At 41.5% G+C, this 20,039-nt stretch overlaps 1 protein-coding gene across 1 annotated transcript in view; it reads left to right on the top strand.

Moving 5' to 3' along the window:
- Positions 1 to 20,039, top strand: part of ADAM23 (ADAM metallopeptidase domain 23) — a 748,300-nt gene that overhangs the window by 588,610 nt on the left and 139,651 nt on the right. Inside the window, exons 13-14 of the mRNA XM_078680301.1 lie at positions 6,660 to 6,750; positions 7,166 to 7,214. Coding sequence (XP_078536427.1) covers positions 6,660 to 6,750; positions 7,166 to 7,214 — 140 coding nt within the window. The remainder of the gene's footprint in view (positions 1 to 6,659; positions 6,751 to 7,165; positions 7,215 to 20,039) is intronic.

The following is a 20,039-nucleotide window of genomic DNA, read 5'->3' as shown; positions in this document are numbered from 1 at the left end:
CAAGTACAATTTATTTTTGTCAACTGTGATTGGCTAATTATATTTGCAGTGTTGCATTCAGTATAAACAGTGTAATTTGGAACCACAATTCTGACTTTTAGTTTAAGAATCTGGGACATCTCCTCCGTAAACTCAGGTGTGAGTTAGTGGGATTGTATACATTTATGTTTAATAAGTTTGAATTCTCTTTGAGCTAGCTCACTCAGTGGAGAAGTACTGGCCGGTGTGATATAATTGAATCATTCAATAGGATCATTCATATTTGACAAATGACTTAATATTCCCACTTTCTTTACAAATGGTTTAACAAGTTAAGGACCTGACCTTTTTTCCTCTGGTTTGGTCTCATCTGACCTAGCCTGTGTTCTTTTATACTGGTTTGATCTCTGAAAATACATGATTTTAAAGGGGCTCAAATAGTGACCACCGTATCCTACTAATAGGAGCTGTATTGGTTCTATATGATGTATTGAGCATAAGGTTTAGTGTATGACATACTTTATGGGAAGGACCGGTTAGGAATGGGGTCTCTAGTTTGCAGGGGTGTGCACCCTGTACAAGTAGGGACCACAATCCTAGTTAGGGTAAGTCACAACACAACCTAATTTATCCTGTGCTCACCCTCTGTTAGCTTGGCACAGAGGAGACAGGCTTAACTTAAAAGGCAATTTGCAAAGTATTTTTTCAATAAGACATACAGTAAACAGGGACAACACCACAAAAAGACTCCACAACAGGTTAGAAAAATAAAGTATGATTTTCAAAATAAAACAAGACCAAAATGATAAGAATTCTTTCAATAGACATTGAAATATGAAGCTGCATGGAATTAAAACGATCGGGGTGATGTTGTCGTTATGAGTCTGTGTAGTTCAGGCTGTGGACGAGATGTGTAGATGAAGATCTTCCATGTAATGGTGGCAATGTGCCAAGCCGAATACACATAACAGTGAGAGGGCACTGGTTCCGACCAACACTGCGGCAGAGAGACAGCAAAACCGATGTGGATGTATGAGTTCAGGTTGTTAAGCACCTTAAGGCGTCACTTTCAAGTGTCCAGGACTGGGATGCCAACACTTGGCAGGGCAGACTCACGGCTTGTAGAGTCCAGATGCAGATGCAAGTGGTTCAAGTCTTTGATATCCCTGAGACTTGGAAAAGGCGACAAGCCAGCAATCCCTATGTGTCCCTCTGGATGCAAGTGATTCCAGTCCATCCCACCCAGTTGGCCGAACAACAGGCTGCACGGAAGATCAAAACAGCAAGAGCACAGAAAGGAGGAGTTCAGTAAAGCAGCAGTCCAGCAGAGTAGAAGTCCTATTATCAGCACCATGGCTCCTCTTCCTCATAGAGTGGTCACAGGTCCAGAAGTGTACTGTCTTGGTAGGGTTAGAAACCCAGCACTTATACCCAAATGTGCCTTTGAAGTGAGGGAGACTTCAAAGAGGGGTTTCAAAGTGCACAAGTATCCCTTTCAACCCAATCTTGTCTGCCAGGATACCTGGTGGGGGTAATCAGTCCTTTGTGTGGGTCTGACACAAGTGTTAGCCCTTTCCCGCACAGGAAGGGCAATCAGAGCACAGATTATGTAGATGGGTACTCAGCCATTCCAAGACTTCCTGTGTTTGTGGCTGTTTGAAATTATTGCCCAAAGTGTAGCTTTCACCCAGCCATGTATTAGAGACAGACTGCAAGGCACACAGAGCAGTAAGAGCAGAGAAATGCCCAACTATCTAAAAGTGGTATTTCTAAAAAAATAATGTGAAATCCAGCCTTATCAGTAGAGCGGATTTATCATTATCACTCCAGAGATATGAAACATGATGCAGCTACCTCTTTCTAATCTGGAATTACAGCTTTAGGGTATTCCATGGGATTCCAAATGTCAGTCTATGAGAGGAATAGGCCTCACAGTAATGAAAGGCTAAATGGGTGTTTTTCACTACCAGGACATGCAAAACATAAAAATACATGTTCTACCTTTTATCAACACGGCACCCTGCCATATGGGTTACCTAGGGCCTACTTTAGAAGTGACATGTGTAATGAAAGGTGAGTTGAAGGCTTGGAAAAGGTTTTAAATGACAAGTCGAAGTGCCTGTAAATTGCAACACAGGCCCTGCTGGTGGGCCTGAGTCATGGTTAGAGGGATACTTACGTGGGTGATACAAGCTGTGCTGCAGGCCAACTAGTAATATTTAATTTACAGGCCCTTTGCACATGTATTGCTCATTACAAGGGTCTAACAAATAAATTAATTATGTCATTTGCATATGAGCCAGTGTTACCATCTTTTAGGGAGAGAGCATATGCACTTTAGCACTGGTTAGCAGTGGTAAAGTGCGGTAAGACCTAAAGTCAGCAAAAACAGGTAAAGAAAAAGAGTAGGAGAAAGGAAAAAACAAACTGGAGTGACCCTTCAGAGTGGGCCATTTTCCAACAGGACCCATAAAATATTCTGTATGTTCAGTCACATCTACAACTGAGGCAAAAAAATCAGATTTCATCCTTCAAGTATTCATCAAAATTCAATAGTGCCCTAGGGGAACCAACACCTTGTCATCCACACAAAGAACTCTTGGTATAAAGATGGGAGGATTCAAAAGAACAAAACCCAATTTAGAGAAGGCAATCAATTTTACGTTGGGCACTAACTTTAGCTCCTTTGTATTGTTCAGAAGGGCTCAAATGAAGTTGGAAGTTAGTATTAAAAATGATGGCTACACTCCTTCACCTCATACTATTGGTTGTTTAGTGTATTATTCTGCTTCCTGTAGAATTCTTACATTGCAATGCATAAAGGACTATTTTACACCTGAAAAATCTCTATGATAACATATTCAGTCAGGCAGTCAAATTCACTTTATTCGGTTAATTAAAACCATAAAAGCATACTACATTAAATACACAATAACATTTTCTTACAAATATTACAAAAACACAATCATCACAAAGTACAGATAAAGTGAGATGTAGATCACAGGAATAATTCATTGTATTTAAATGTACTAATTAATAGTGGTCCTTCTCTTTTTCCTTCTTCTGACCCCTGCGGTCAAAAAACTAGCTATGTTAAAAATTTCCCAAACATTGTTCAACATTTGCAAATATATAAAAGCAGATCTGACCTGTATAAAACCTTTGCCTTTTAAAATGGGTAAAATGAACTGATTTTAGATGTGCAAAAAAATGCTTACAAAATAAGACACAATGCATAGATTCCTTAGTAGAAAAATTATCACAAGTACAAATATTCATGTCCTCCAGGTTTTTCCATCCCATTGGTTAAGCAAGGAGTAAATGTAATTGATTCAATCTAAATCTCACCAGCAGGAAACGATGATGCTGGTTAGTGACTATATTTAGATATGGTTAAATCGTTTGTGAAGTGGATAACAACTGGTGTGCCCACACAAGAGGCTTATTTAATTCCCTAGCCTCTCTATCCATATGTGATAACTGCAGGTACGTGCTTTTAGCCCAGAGCATGTCTACCTTTAGGAGTTTCTCTGGCAACCTAAATAGCTCTGTTCTCCCCAAATAAGATGCAGTCCTTTTCACGTAGCTTAGCCAGGGGTTACTATTTGCTAGGTCAAGAGCTAAACAGTCGCAAATAATTTCGCGGTTCATCCCAAGCTCCGGGTTTATCCAAATACCTATCCATTTAAGTAAAGGTGCCATTCCTATAATATCTGATATGAACCCAGAACCTGATTCTTGGTGGATAATGTATCTAGATGTCGATTGTGGCACGAATAAAAGATTTCTAAGGAATTTATTTTCCACTATTTGGATATCACCAGCTTCTCTGTATCTCTAGAGATCAGAACCATAGTTTGCTATAGCGAGGCATTTAGCCCTATAGATGTTTAACACAGCGTGCATTGGCTCCGATCCCAATCTATGAGCAAAATCTAGGACAGCAATGGTAGATCTGGCCATTGCATTTCTTTAGGCTTTCATTTGTGGGACCCATGTACCCTTTTCATCAAATAACACTCCTAGGTATAAAAACAATGCCACCCGTGTTATTTTATTCCCTTTACAATACTGAGTTTTACATTTCTTGCGCTTTACCCCCATAATCATGGTGTGGGACTTAGAAAAAATAACATCCAAGTCCAAAGACTTCATAAACTCAGCAAAGGTTGTTAAAAGATGCTGTAGGCCAATCGCCATTCTAGCTAATAGAGCAGCATCATCCGCAAACTGGAGAGCCGGAATTACCCGTTCACCTACATGGAGAATGTCCAAGCTTCACATATTCAATTCTTTTTTAGCATCTGATTTCTATAAAGAATCCAATTTATTATATTTTTTACTGCCACTGTTTTTTCTTTCAATGTTAAAGTGAGGATGGGAGCATAATCCATAATCATCACCACTTTCAATACCATCGTTATTACCACAACCACCAATATTGCCCTCACCATTATCACAATTACCACTACAATACTACTACTACAATTAACACCACCACCAGCACTGCCACCTCCATTACCACTGCCAGCTCCATCACCACCATGCGCCCACAGCCACCATCTTACCACTACTGTCACCATAAATACCACCACTTTTTCACCCCAGCTACCACCACCACTATTACGAACATCACCTTTTCCTTTACCACCAGTACTATTAATGCCCCTGAATGTGTGCACACCTACGTCTGCATGCCTCACCACATGAGAGTCAGATCCATGCCACATGTTCTTCTCAATAGAGTCCTGACTCAAGAATTTACAAGTTGGAAAACCAAAATACTTGGTTAGCAGGGAGCAATCCTTGGCAATCTGTGGCACACCAAGTTTGTGAGATCTATAGGATGTCTAAATTTTCATCCCAAAACGTTTTTTCAATAGATGTTTTTACGCTACAGCTGAGCGGGCATTAAGTAGCCCAGCAGGCAAACTTGATACCCCAGGAAAATAGTTGTTAGTCTTAGAGGAAGAAGCAGACGAAGCTCTATGTTAGGAATAGGAGTATACACATCTGATTTGTCAATGTTGTGATTCCTACATCTGTAAGAAGGTATTCAAGGTAAAATAATGACTACATGGTCACTCAAACAGCCCCAGTTAAAAGCTAGAACAAGTACCCTTCCATAGACATCAGCAGATGAGTATAAATTGACTTTCCTTTTTGCAGGACAGTAGCACACACTCTAGACATGTCTGCAGCTAGTGCCATTGTTAAGGAGGGTGGCATGGTAACTCCAATCTCAGGAAATAGCAGATCCTGCTCCACAGAGAGACATATGGATCAAGGAGGTAAAAATAAGCTAAACAGACAACACAAACTAACACAACAAAGGAGATAATCAAAATCAAGAGCCGGACACCACCTCACTTAGAGACACAAGTAGCAAGCAGAATATGAATAAAAAGTGATTTAAATAAAAAAGGAAGCCATGTCCATGCACCACTCATCCTGTTGTACAAGGAAAATAAAAAATCTGACTGTGACAGAGTTAATTTCCCTTATAGGTCTGTGATGATAAAGCATAAAATCCGTACCCTGAAAACATGCATGTCCCCAACGACCTTCAGACTTTGCTCATCATGAGGAGTCCCCCTAAGACATACCATGGCCCTCTTTCTTGTTTGCTGGAAACATGAACTTGACAATGCACTTTAGCCCCTCTCTGCCCACTCCCCCCACACGTCTCTCTTTTTCTTTTAACATTATTATTTCTTGTGCCATTGGTACTACACAATCTCCCTCCAATAAGAGAAGCCTGGAGATAAAAAGATCTTCATTAATAACTAGGGGGCATATTACCAAGCAGGGCGATAGGCAATTATCGCCGCTTTAGCAGCCGTTTTCGGCCGCTAAGTGGTGATAATTCTATCGCTCTATTAGCAAGCTGTCGCTAACAGCAGTTAGCGACAGCTTTAGGCGATGGCGAGCGGTTTGGGAAAATGTATCGCTTTGGAGATAAACGTTGCTAATAGCACATTATCTCAGCGATAATTTCCGGCGATGCTTAGCGATAAAAAATTCGTTGCTAAGCCTAGTTAGTGATAAATATCGCTAATCGTTGGAAATATGCCCCACAGTTTTTGTGAAAATAAATAATGAAATCTTCAAATAATGGCAATGTCTTGTAGGTTGGGTCAGTGATTCATATTGGTGATGATGTTTTGTATTCTGGTGTGTGTTGTGTATTGCAATCAGGGCTTTCAGTGGTCATATCAATGAAAAGACAAGATTAAAAAAAATATATTACTGTCTTCGGGTGCTAGTGGAAGAGAATTTCTATGGCCTGGAATCTAGAGAATGCTAAAATGATTCTGGTATTTTACTGACCTCTGATGGTCGTTTTCTATCAAGAAAGTTAAATAGATGCAGTTGCCAGAAAAATAAAAAAAGGTTCCTCAGCAGAAAGCAGTTCTGGTATTTTACTGACCTCTGCTGGTTGTTTTCTATCTAGACAGTTAAATAGAAGCAGTTGAACAGAAAGTCCGTAAGCGGAAGCAGACAAGTCCTAGGGCTGATCTCCAGACCCCACAAAGTACATACACATATAAGTATATAAAAGAGGTCTTGAATGCTGGACTTAAAAACAGAATGTGCACTGAGTATTGCAAACCTCTTTCTAATAAGTCATTTGTGTCTTTGTGTTTGTTTTTGGGTGTCTTCGGTTACTCTGATAACAGTACGGGCTTCAGTGGGCCAAAGCGCAGGAATTATCTCAGAGTTTGGCACAGAACCTTGGAATTCAGTGGGAGCCCGCCTCTAGGAAGCCAAGTACGTACCCCAAGTTTCTACCGTTCTCATATATTTCACTGTAAAACAGTATGGGCTGTTTTTGATGCATGCACGCACGCTGATACCCTGCTTCTCTGTGTTTGTGTAAAAGTATTTACTGTATTATATATATTAGGTCATCAATGTCACTGCATTAATACAATTTAGAAGCCAAACGCCATGCCACGTCTGACCATCTGAAAATTGTTTAATGGTTTTCATAGGTTTAGTATGCGACCATACAACCCTTGCAGGTGAATTCTAGCTGTTAAATATGATTGCAGTATATAAAATAAAATGCGCATACGAGCGGGAAAACAAATGTATTGCTAATGAACTGTTTTCCCTTTCTCCTACTCTCTATATTTTTCATGCTACACTTTCGTCTTTCGAAATTTTGGGGTTGTGCTTGAAGAATGCGACTGCACAGAATCTCTGGCTGGCTGCATCATGGAGGAGACCGGGTATGTCCTTATAAATGCTTTACTAGTCGAGGACAACCAAACTAACCGTGTAGAAAGGAGAAGGTCGAAATACAACTTGGCTATATCCATATGAGTACTACCCAAACTGGGCACGTCCCACAAAGCAGTACAGTTCAGTGTGTTAAAAGATTCTGTACTCTCAAGGCGAAGCGTGTTGTTAAGCCTAGAAAGCTAACGGCACGCTCTGTCACTTTAGAAATGCAGGGCTGCACCACATTTACAAAAATGCTGTGCAGCCATGGGTTTCCCCCTCCTGCTGCTAAACTTAGCAGCCTTGCGCCAATGCGGGCACCCTTCCACCTAATATAAGGGTGTCTGCGTTGAGAGGAAGATTGTTTATGTGCAGGAAGGTCTCCCTTCCTGCACATAAACAATCTTTAAATGGTGTTTTGTAATGTTTATGTCTGCTGCTTTAATGATTGTTTATGTGTAGGAAGGGAGACCTTCCTGCACATAAACAATCAATTGTGTTTTGCTGTTTCCACATGTGCTGCAGAAAGCAGCACACATGGAAAGAGCAAAAACGAGGAGAAATACATCATTTCTCCCCATTTCACCTGTTTAAGACCAGGTTTTCCCTGGTCTTCATTTTGGCGCTGCCTCCTATGTAAACCACCTTTGTAAATAGGGGGTAGCGTCAAAATCAATAGGTGTTGATATGGAACGCCCATCGCAACACCCAATGCCCTCCCCTTTCACGCTAAACACAGCATGAGAGGGGGCCTTATTTACAAGTCAGTGTTAAGCCCTGTTAAGTGGCTTAATGCTGTCTTGTAAATAAGGCGAAGTGCCTATCGCCACCTCAATGTCACTAGAAGTGACGTTCCTGTGGCTATAGGGGCTTGTAAATATGCCCCTGTGTCTTTTGGCCCTTAAACAGCTTACTCTCTCCAACGAAATACTGTATCCTCACGGGCCGACCAAACAAATAATATTCAAGCTAGCTCATCCAAAAGAGTACAATTGAACGGGTAATCAAATGAATGTTGCACAACCAGGATGCCGTCTTTTTCAAAGAAATATAGTAGAATCCATATATGTTAATGATGAGTATGTCCAGATATTACTGTAAAATCTGCTTTTATCAAAAGCACTCTACCTCAGAACTAAATTCATTACAAAGAGGCTATGGACACAGTACTCACGAGGAGAGTCAAAGTAAATACTCCAAGCAGTGTGTATATTTATTTAAAAACAGTACAAAAGTTACAGTGTGTTGCAATCACTACTTTACAGCTTGAGAAAACAAAAAAAGACAGTACACCCTGGACATTTGCTAATAAATAGTACGTACGGTGAGCATAGACATTTAAATACTGTATAACCTATTCCAAACAAACCCTTCACAGGCTGAGTATATCTGCATTTTGAAAGGTTCCCCCATGGTCTTAAATGTGTGGATTCACAAACATTTTACAATTTTGCAACATAATGCAGCATATGTTTTGGTAGTATTACTTCATCATTTTGTCATGTTTACATGGTAAGACTGTCTAGGCAAAGGTTTCACCTCATTACTAACAGTTTAACACTCAAATGCATTAATAAGGAATTGAAAGGTAATGAGTCAATCTTTGCAAAGGCTTTCCCGTTGCATGGTAGCACACGTTGCAATTTTTTAATAACTTTTGATCCATTAGAGCTACAAACAAGTTTTTGGTTAGAATCTGCAAATTACGCCGTAGATGATGGATTATGTTGCAAACATGTCAAAACCATAATTATGCGGAAAATACTGCCTCCACAGAATTGCATAACTCTAGTGGCTATTCAGCTAAGTGAACATATTTTTATTAAACAGAAATTATAAAAAAATTATAGTGAATGCCTCATTCTCCGCATCAGTACTCTTCGTAATTGTTAGTGTGTGAACTTGAAGGGTTAAGAAAGCAAGTCCAAGCCAAGATATTTTGCGAAATCCACCAAATTTTACAAATAATACAGCAAGTGTAGAAATAATGCATGTGTATGTTTGAAAATGTTTGTGAATTATGCAAACATTTATAAATTATGATGAAGATTAATTGCAAATAATACATGACATAATTAAAAAGTCTTTCTGTGAATCAGATTAACATGAAAGATGTACTTAGTTGTGGTCAGTACAAAAAGAATCACCTTTGAAAATTCAGGCATTCAACTATTCGGGTCATTGCTATAACACAGCTCCATTTAGTTCCTCTTTAAGGTCTGCTTGCTACCCGCCTTCTAACCTGTCCTCTCTTTCTCACAGTTTTAGATTCTGATGCTTCCTATTATCTGTTTTGGAACTGAAATGTTGAGACTGTAATTTTCATTTGTTTTACTATCCCACAAAGATGTATGTTTACAGTTTCATTTCTTTAGTTCCATCGCAGATATCCATGAATGGGTATTCAGTATCTACATATGCCTCTGTATTTTTGTCTGATTCTGTGCATGTGTTTATTTTTGTAATGCGATTATTGCCTCTGTGTTTTTGACTGTATGATTGCGGGCCATAGTCGAAGGTCTTTTGCCAAGGGACTTCATGAGTAAAGGTGTCTACGCCACACCCTTTATGCCTTTGAACAATGAGGAGACTTCCTGCTAACCCAAGGGTCAGGAAGCTCCTCATTTACTTAATTGCCATAACTATAGGGAAGCATGCTGGACAAATGACCATCTCCCGAGGGGTTCATTTACCAAAGACATGCCTCTGACGTCAAATCCTCATCTAATCTCCCCTTTTCCAGGATCATTAGTCGCATATCACAATTCATTGATCCTTTGGGAACCTGTTTCTGCGGAGTAATCATTCCTGACCTTTACAGCCCATTTTAAGGTTCTTGTGCACAGGAAATCTTCCTTCGTGGCAGGGCTTTTCCCAGGGATGCTGTGTCTTCTCCAACTTTATTACAGGATGTACACTATTTGTTGGATTATCAGTGGGCTTCTTTTTAATTAAATAAGGAATAATATAACAGATAAACATCAATGTTGCTGATTACATTCCCCTGTAAACAGTTACTCATCCATACCTCTTAACTTTGTATGCCTGATTTCCAGAAATCTTGGGCTCTTTAAATATTTAACAATTAAACAATTAAAGGCAGCGCCTTGAGACCCTCCGGGTGAGTAGTGCGCTATACAAATGCGGTGATTGATTGATTGATTGAAATGTGCATTTATTTTGAGGTGACACGGATGGGTACGGTCATTAAACAGTACACTGTCTTCCGGGCAATTTCACATGATTCTTCCCTGCTTTGATGTACCTTCTTTGAAGGTTCCTGGATTTGTGGTTTAAATGGTTATTCCTGGTACACCAAGGGCGTCTATGACTCATCCATGTTTCGACCCTTTATTTGAAAGAAGCTACCACATGAATTACAACTGCAAAAAAAGAAAGATATTCCACATACTTTATATTGAGCTAAAGTACATTTGTGGCTCAGTTATTTCTGGATGTATTTAAAATATATATTGTACATCTATTCAGCATTTTGAAATGGAAACCACAACTCCATTAATTCATTTGCACTTTTTATTCATCTACCTCTATTTTGAGAGATTATCCGCATTATCAGATAATGTCTAAGCTCCATTGGGTATGAGAATAATTTACTCTATTTGTATGACTAATGTGGTGTCTGCCTTCAACATTTTACTAATTACTCTTGTTGTGAATTATGCATCAATATACAGCATTTTGTAATAAATTGTAAAACTGAGGTCAGCACCCCCACTACAGGTCCTACAGGTCCATACCCAGTGTGGCCGCACTAGCGGCATTGCCCTAAAGCCGGCCCTGTATACGTGCTTCAAAGGAAAGAACTTTCAAGTAGATTTAAAAACACAAGAACATTATTGACTAAGTGCCTACCTACCTATATATAAGATGCTTTTATTTTGTTTATCTGTGCGGTGCCAAAAGGGCTAAAAGGGCTTTATCCCAAATCTACCCCCCCCCCCCCCCCCATTTTGTGTCCCAGCCTGGGCTGCAGCAACTTACAGGACACACACACAGTTCTTGAGGTGTTGTGGGTTCTTCTGGGCAGTGTCTGGCATCTTATCTCAGCCTCACTAGAGTATTTCACAGGTCTTCAAAAGGCTATTTACATGCTTTTGTAAACTTGTTAATGAGGTTTTGTGATTTTTTCCCATTTGTTCCAGTACCTTGGCTCTGATCACAAGACTGAAAGTTTGTTGCAGGATCAGCAATTACTTATGTCCTCCACCCACCTTCCCTGAATGATGCCATATTAGTTTAACTTATATCTGAAACACTACTCACCCACCGTCAATAACATGCTGAGTTGCTCAAAATGTCTGGGAATACATCCTGCATTCAGGCAACTGACTCCTCATTCTCACCAATCAACCTTTACTTCACGCTCACCCTGCACTCACAGCGATCACACTGTATTCACACTGAATGCCATGCACTCCCGCTGTTACCATGCTCTCACACCATTCATCCTACTCTTACCCTGCGCCCACCTGTACACACTGCTCACCCTGCACTCACAGAAACTACATTGCACTCACGCCACTCGCCATGAACTTGCCCCATTCTCCCTCCACTTAATCTGCGGTCACGAGCTCACTGCTCACCCTGCACTCACACCCTCACCATTCACTCATGCTGTTCACCCTGCATTCACCTTGTAGTCTCATGAGCACACTACTCACCCTGCACTCATGTGACACTTCACTCACCTTTCACTCTAACTGCTCACTCTGAAATCTCAAGAACATCACTCACCATGCTTTCATTCCTCCCAGTCTTCACTTTCACCCTCACTCAAACTCATACAATCACATCACTAACCCTACAGTCACTCCTCTCATCCTACTATCACAGTGGCACATAGCAGACATAGACACTTTCTCTTGTCACTCACACAGTTCACCATTCAGTCACATGAGCACAACACTCATGCTGCACTCACACCATGGAAACAGGCATATCACTCACCCTAACCTGACTCCTCTCACCCTGCACTCCTACTGATACATCTCTCAGCCTGCACTATTACAGGCTCCTTGTTCATCCTGCCTGCACACTGGCAAAATAGTCTACCTGAACTCACAGGTACACACCACTAACCCCTCTCAACTTGCACTCACGGGTCGCTCTCACAGCTCACCCTTCACTCTCGCTGCTCACCCTGCACTCACACACAGGCACACCACTTACCCTGCATTTACATAGCTCACACCTTGCTGCACTCTCTCCTCTCACTCTGCATGCAGTCCTTTCACCCAACACTTACATAGGCCCTCCTCTCACATTGTATTCATGCAGCTCACCCTACAACCACTTGGCATATTTTTCACCCTACTCTTGCACAACTCTCACTGCACTCACTCACACTATTCACCATCACCCAGGAATTAGATGAGAAAACCTCTTATCCTTCATATATACAAATTACAAACATTTCATATATATACACATATTTCTACAAAGGGACCCACATAATACCTGCTCTTTCTGTAGTACTAAATGCCTGCTTAATAATTCCATCAGTAACAACAGGGCCGATGCAAGAGCACAGAGTGTACTGAGGATGTGGGATGGTGTGAGGAGGGAGACTAGGGCTGAGGCTTTGGGCTATGGTGCTGGATTGAGGATCACATGACACCTTCAGCCAGTCCTGGCTTTCCATTCAACACAATGCTACATTCAGGGGGTTTGTAGTTTTTTTTTGCAGTATAAGTTGGGTATGAAAATCCCAAACGCAAAGTGTTACTGGATAAAATACATGGTTGCCGAAGAAGTCAAGCATTTCAAAAGATCAATTAGATTCAGTGATATCACATGTAAGAAAGTCGATCAGTTAATTTCCAATACGGTATTATTATTATTATTATAATTGCATTTATTGAGCACGCAGCTACCCGAAGGTTTCCCGGCGCTGTAGCAAACGGAGGATGGAACAGTGAAGAAAACCATGGGCATGGCAGTTACATGTTAAAAAGCCAAGTCTTAATACCTTTGCGGAATGTCATATAACAGACTTCCGAGCGCAGGGATTGGGGCATAGAGTTCCATAAAGAGGGGGCCAGAAAGGCGAACGAACGTCCGCCCATCTTGGCTCGCTTAACACGTGGAATTTGAAACTTGTTTTGGGTAGATGATCTTAAAGTGCGGGATGGGACATAGTGCTGGACCAAGGAAGATAGATATTTCGGGGCTTTGTTCATTTTAATACGGTGCATAATGCAGAGGGCTTTGAATTTTATACGGCTCTCAATTCGTAACCAATGCAGTTTGTGCAGATGGGTAGTGGCCGAAGATCTAGCGGGTAGGTTACATATCAGGCGCACAGCCATATTCTGAACAACCTGAAGTTTCTTTAATACCTCCTTACAGGCGCCCAGGAGTAGTACGTTCCCGTAGTCCATCCGGGAGATGACAAGGGCTTGGACCACGGTTCTCAGGGTATCCACTGGGAGCATCCATGTGATTTTTCTAAGCCACCTGATGATGGTAGTACAGGTGGCAGAGACCTTTACCACATGTTGCTTCAATGACAACTGGTTGTCAAGCAGAACCCCGAGATTACGGGCAGAATCTGAGGGGGTAGGTAAAGGGCCCATCTGCAGAGGCCAATGTTGCGGGCCCCACAAAGGTGCATTGGGACCGAATAGGAGCAGCTCCGTTTTGTCCCCATTGAGTTTTAATTTATGTCTCTGCATCCAATTGGCGATCTGTTCCAAACCTGTCTGCAAGGAGGAGGAAGGCGAGTGATTCTTGGTGGAAAGTGAATAGACGATTTGAGTATCGTCAGCGTAAGAATATATTGTGAGACCCGCTTGCTCTGCCAAGAAAGCAAGCGGTCTCACATAAAGATTAAAGAAAAGGGGACTAAGAATCGACCCTTGGGGAACACCGTGAGGGGAAGAGTAGATAGAAGAAACAGAAGTAGCAGAAAAGACCTGGAAGGTGCGATTAGAAAGAAAACTAGCAATCCAAGCCAGGGCTGGGCCAACAATCCCCACGGATTGCAAGGTGGACAATAAGATGGAATGGGAGACGGTGTCAAATGCGGCACTCAAATCAAGCAAGATGAGTGCCACAGTCTCCCCATTGTCCACCTGTCTCCTGATGGTCTCAGACACGCCAAGAAGCGTAGTCTCCGTGGAGAAACCAGCCCTGAACCCAGACTGAGAGCAGTGAAGAAGGTGAGAAGATTCAACATAAGAGGTGAGAGAAGAATTCACGTGTTTTTCAAGAATTTTAGAATAACAAGAGAGGAGAGAGATAGGACGAAAATTAGAGGGGTTATTAGAATCCGCATTGGCCTTCTTTAGCAATGGAACCACCATTGCATGTTTCCATTCGCTGGGAACTGAAGCCTCCTCCAGTGAGGCATTCAACATATCTAGTATGATCTGAAGCAAATTTGGGTCCAGGGAGGCCATTATTTGAGGGGGCAGTGGGTCATTGGGGGAACCCGATTTAATTTCATGTAAATATTTCTGGAGGAGCGGAAGAGAAATCGGTTCCCAAGAGTGAATTGGTGGAGAAATATGAGTACCATCATCAGCAACAGCGAAACACGGGGTGGAGAGTACGGGCTCAGGGAAAGTAGGAGCATTGGGAGTGGCATCAAGGATAGCATAGATCTTATCAATTTTGTCCAAGAAGAATTTAGCCAAAGCGTTGCATTGGGAAGAGTCCAAAGAAGGGTCTTTAGGTGCAGAAGACATGCCAGAAAGATCTTTTACTAGTTTAAACAGAGCCTTAGGTCTATTTTGGGCCTTAAGTATGATGCTGTTTGCATGATTGGCTCTGGCAGTGTCACAGGCGGAGTGGTATGTCCGAAGGGCAGCCTTGTAATTTGCTTTCTTAAGTGTGCAATAGTCCGAACGCCATAAGCACTCCAGTTTCTTGCAACAGGACTTTTCCCGACGCAATGAGTCGTTAAACCAGGGAGCTGGTGGGTGATGGAACTGTGACTTATTCCTCTGAGTGGGAAGACACAAATCTAGGGCTGTATTTAGCCAGGAATTGACTACAGAAACCTCCTTGGTAGAGATGATAGGAGATGTTGGTTTGGAATTATCAAGGCAAGAATTAAGTTTGTCTATATCCAAACTTTTCCAGTTCCTACTAGCTTTATGAGGGGGAAGTCTAGAGGAATTATTATGAGCTGGTATTCTAATTGAAAAGTTGACAGTAAAGTGATCAGACCAAATGACAGGAGAGGAAGAGAGGTGAGTGATACAGTTGAGATTTGAGATGATGGGATGCAATAAATTACCGGCTTTATGGGTGGGGCCGGAGTTGTGTAAGTGGAGGTCAAGGGCAGCTAAGTGTAAGTGGAGGTCAAGGGCAGCTAAGGTAACTGCTTGATCTACATGTGAAACTAAATATAAGCCATGTACAGCTATTTTAAAGAAGGGCACTTTTCATTAACATCATACTTGTAACCAATATTGACTCGGCAGTATTGTATAGAGGATATGTTTTTTATTAAGCTTCCCTAAAAGACAAGACAGGTTTAGCAAGCTTTTCTAACACAATAAAAGCAGATTGACTAATGGGAGTGTGAGTGTGGCAGAGTACAAATGTACTAAATAGCGTAAGAGATGTAGAAAGAACGAATGTGAGAGTGTGTGAAACTAGGTATATGAGAGAATTAGTGTAAGTGAATGTGTGTGTGTGTGTGTGTGTGTGTGTATGAGTGTGTGTGTGACTGCATGTGTGTTACGCTTGCAAGTATACTGCTGGTATGGCATACTGAAGGTTATTCGGCCTTATGGACCAGGGCACTAATAGAATATGGATAGAAGGTGTTACCCATGCAAGCTGCAGGCCCTGTCATGCTTCTAATAAGATACTCTCATTGGCTATGGGGACTCAAACCATCTAACTGAGAAAGGCGCTAGCTCAGCCATAACCAGCAGCAGGGACACCGAGCTAGTGGTATGATGCACATAATTCTTAAGCATATGGGGTGAATCAATAGCAAAATGCTGGAACTGATATTTGAGGTAATTCTTGTCATAGGAGAGCTAGCTTCCACTCATTTTATAGGGGGGTGTCGATGATAAAATGCTCACCCTTGTATATCGAAGGGAAGTTTTATAGGTACCGATGACTATGGCTGAATTACCCAAGGCAAATTTCTGCCACTGTCATATTGTATATACTCCTTGGTGTAAAGGGCTCACCCACTAAAAAATGCTAACCTTGGTATTGTGGAAGTAATTTCTGGCAAGACATTTGAAAAAAACTAGATCTACTTTTAGGAAAGGCCAGGCTTCCCTGGTGCACAATGAAAGTACTGGAATATTTCATGAATGCCCTGTAAGGGTCTGTGGTGTTTTAGAAAATTGTACCACAAAAGTTTCAAATAATTCCCAGTGGTGACGCCCACTGCCCCTCAAACCACCTACAAGAAGTCTGTTTATTCATTTTGCTCGCTGGAATTTGGGGCAAGTATCACACCTCATCACTTACATGGATCTTTAACCTGCACTAGTGAGTAGCATTTCTAACGTGTTGAGGGGACAGTGTAAGAGTCAAGTGCACACTGTCTCTGCAGAGGAAATGAGGAGAGTTTTGGCAATGAAATAAAAGCATTGACTAATAATAAAATGGATATAATGGCTTACATTTAAAAAGTGGCTACGTCGCTTAATTAATCTGCCTGTAATTGTTCCCAATTTGTGGTAAAAACTGAGCAATGCGGTCAGGAATATCCCATAACTATTGGAGAAGTGTGGCTCAATGGTTAGAGCGGCAGACCCTGATGCAGAAGTCTGGCCTGGGACCAGGGTGCAATTCCCGCCTCGGCGGGTCTCGGGCTCAATTTCCTCGGACCTGATCATTCTCGCCTCGGTGCCTATTCTAATCATGAGTCCCACTCTGCAACTCTGGGCAATAGCTTGCTTAATCTCCGCAACGGCCCCAACAACGCTAGGATGCCTGGCTTCACCTTGGGGGTGCCCAGAAGTGGGCACCTCACAGGGAAAGGCCAGGAAAGGTTCCTCAGCAGTATTCGTGCAAGCGCCGAGATGCCTCCGGGTAGTCGTGCGCTATACAAGTGCGTAATTATTATTATCATTATAACTGTGAATCTGGCTCACGTGGCTTGGGGGAGCTGTACTGGTGCGTGCGGCTGCATTTGGGGGGAGCAAATCAAGACAGTGCATTGATGCATCAGGAAGAATCAGCATGAGGCATGTTGGAGCTGCAGCAACAGGCATGTCCATCGGAGTACTGGGATGGAGGGGGAGAACCAACTGCTTATTCTTCACTGTACAAGCATATATTGGGATGAAAAAAGCCTGCACAGACACCCTTGCAGCATTTATGTGGATGACACAGCCATTTTGAATGTGGGAGCACCCTTATTGAACAGTTGTATTCACCAATACGAGTAGCCTATCAATAAAAACATAGTGCACAGTGTAGTTAATGCTCAGAGCGAGCATGTCATCACACTTTAAGAACATTATTACACAATACTGTTACCACATGGTAAAGAAATTTAACATTGCAAACGGCCACATCATTGGGAGTACAACAAGCACTATTTCTCAATTGGCATCACATGCCTTCTGCCCAATCAAATATTGTACTCAAGATAACCAACATGTGGGCAGAGACAAAGCCCCTCTCTTAGGTGTGCATCTTTAAGCTCTTTTTCTGTTCATCATACATGGTCAGGTGACTGCTGCGATGTGCAGCTAGACCTAAAAAGTTAAACTTTGAATCTCAGAAGTTCTGAAACACATTTGGTAACTACAATGCTTTAGAAAATTAGCATCACAACACTACACAAGTATCTTAACTTTTCCAGAATAATGCATGGAGTTATGTCAATGGTTGCAAAGTATTAGTCATTATCAGGAAGCAGTGGAGTGTTTTTTATAACACTCTTCTTTATCCAATATCACATTCTTTTCATTTATTGCCAATAATCTTGTACAGTTTCTATCTGCACCAATTTGTGCCTTTGACTCATTGAAATCTTAGTAAGCGGAATATGTATCCTTTCTAGTAGGGCATTTTCATGCAACATTATATTTTTTTCTAAATTATTATGGGCTCTTTTATGGTTTGTTCACTCTGTACATGTTTAGTTGACTTAGTTAAATGTGTCAGTGCATGGATACTAAACTGATGCATATTTATGGCTCAGTGTGTAAACATTGAACTAAATATATATTGTTTCCAATAATTGCCCATGTGCTGCACAACACACACCTACTTCTCAGCCTTTAAATAGTGAACAATACGGATGTTTAATGTTCTTTACTTCTGAAGAACAAACCAGGAGTAGGTAACAGGAAAACCTGACCAGCGCCAGGAACGTCAGGAGACCTGATGCCTGCGTTGCTTCAGAGTAACCTATCCTATATCCTGGAAAGCTGACCTGTGGCCTGAAGAGCAGACAGTGATCAAAAGACCTTAACATGAGACAGGAAATCTGAATGGGGAGAGCTGATGATGAGCCTTAAGGTTACAAAAACAGACACAGTAGAAGAAGTCACATGGAAAAGGGTCCCCCAACCACAGTACCTCAAGGGGCAGTACTTTAGGACATCCAGATGACTTGGCAGCACAGTCAAAGGCCTCACCACTTATCCTTGCTGTGTTTCTGGCACACCTGCATTCATTCAAACCCTCCAAATAATTGTAGACCCCTGCTTCCCTCTCCATTGCTCAATCATTGCTCAATCACAGTTCCAGTAGTGCTGTGCAGTTTGCTAGAAAGCTAATTATGAAAACAACCACAGTTACTTAACCTTAGCCTTATGCCCACATGGGACTTCAAGGATGCATAAGCTGGCAGGCCAGCACGATCACTGGCATACCCATGTCCTGTTTATATATACAAGAATATCCTCATTAATAGCTCTGCAGCCACTCCAGCCAGAAATCTCAACAACTTAGCAGAACTCCCTAAAACAGGGAGGCCTTCAACCAAAGGCTCCTTCTAACTTCTGGTCAATGAGCAATTGTTTCTAGCAAAAAGATGGAAAAATCAGCTTCAAGGCAAACATCTACATTCATCGAAGAAAGTAACCTTTTCTCACATTACCAAAACAGATTTTGGTATGGCTGTGGCACAAAAGCAGCACTGACTTCCACATGGGATGATTTAAATACGGCAATGGATTCAAATGCAGAACCAGAACGCCTATCCTTTACCTCTCTCTCTTGGTTTTATTGTATCTCATTTCTATAGGGAATGGAGCATATTTTCCTAAAAAAAATAACTTTGCATCTGCATTCTAGCTACAGAACACTCCCTACGTGGCAGCTTTTTTGCCTTCTCATCAATGATAGCCTGGTGCATTCCTGCATGGATCACTATGCTACATATAAGGGAACTGCTTAATGTGGTAATGTAATAATTCCTATTGGCTTTTTATTTAGTGTAGCACAGGTGTGTAACAGTGTATTTACAGGCTGCAATATTACTAACTGATTGCACACAATCAACTCAGGAAGAAGGAATGGTATTTTGATAATTGAATCTGTGACTTACCAGTCTAAATACCCCAACATAACACATGGTAACCCTCTAAGCAGTCCAAAAGTTATTTGCAAAATAATAAATGCTGGAGCCCAAAGTCTTGGTCAGGAGCCTGTAGCTGGCAATTTCAAATGTTGTGAGAGGTGAATACCAAAATTCATTAGACGTGATTCTACTGTGTTCTACTTTCATTCACCACCAGGCTCTCCCTGCTCTTTTATCTTACTCTTTAGTTATTTTTCATCTTTACTTTCTTCCTTTTTCACAATGTTTCCATCTTTCTCCTCCTCCTGTCCCCCTTTTGTGTTTTTCTCTTTCTTGTCCTGTAACAAAGGGGCAT

Source organism: Lissotriton helveticus, chromosome 3_1 (assembly GCF_964261635.1).
Source record: "Lissotriton helveticus chromosome 3_1, aLisHel1.1, whole genome shotgun sequence".
Lineage (NCBI taxonomy): Eukaryota > Metazoa > Chordata > Amphibia > Caudata > Salamandridae > Lissotriton > Lissotriton helveticus.
This window is presented reverse-complemented; position numbering and strand designations above follow the sequence as displayed.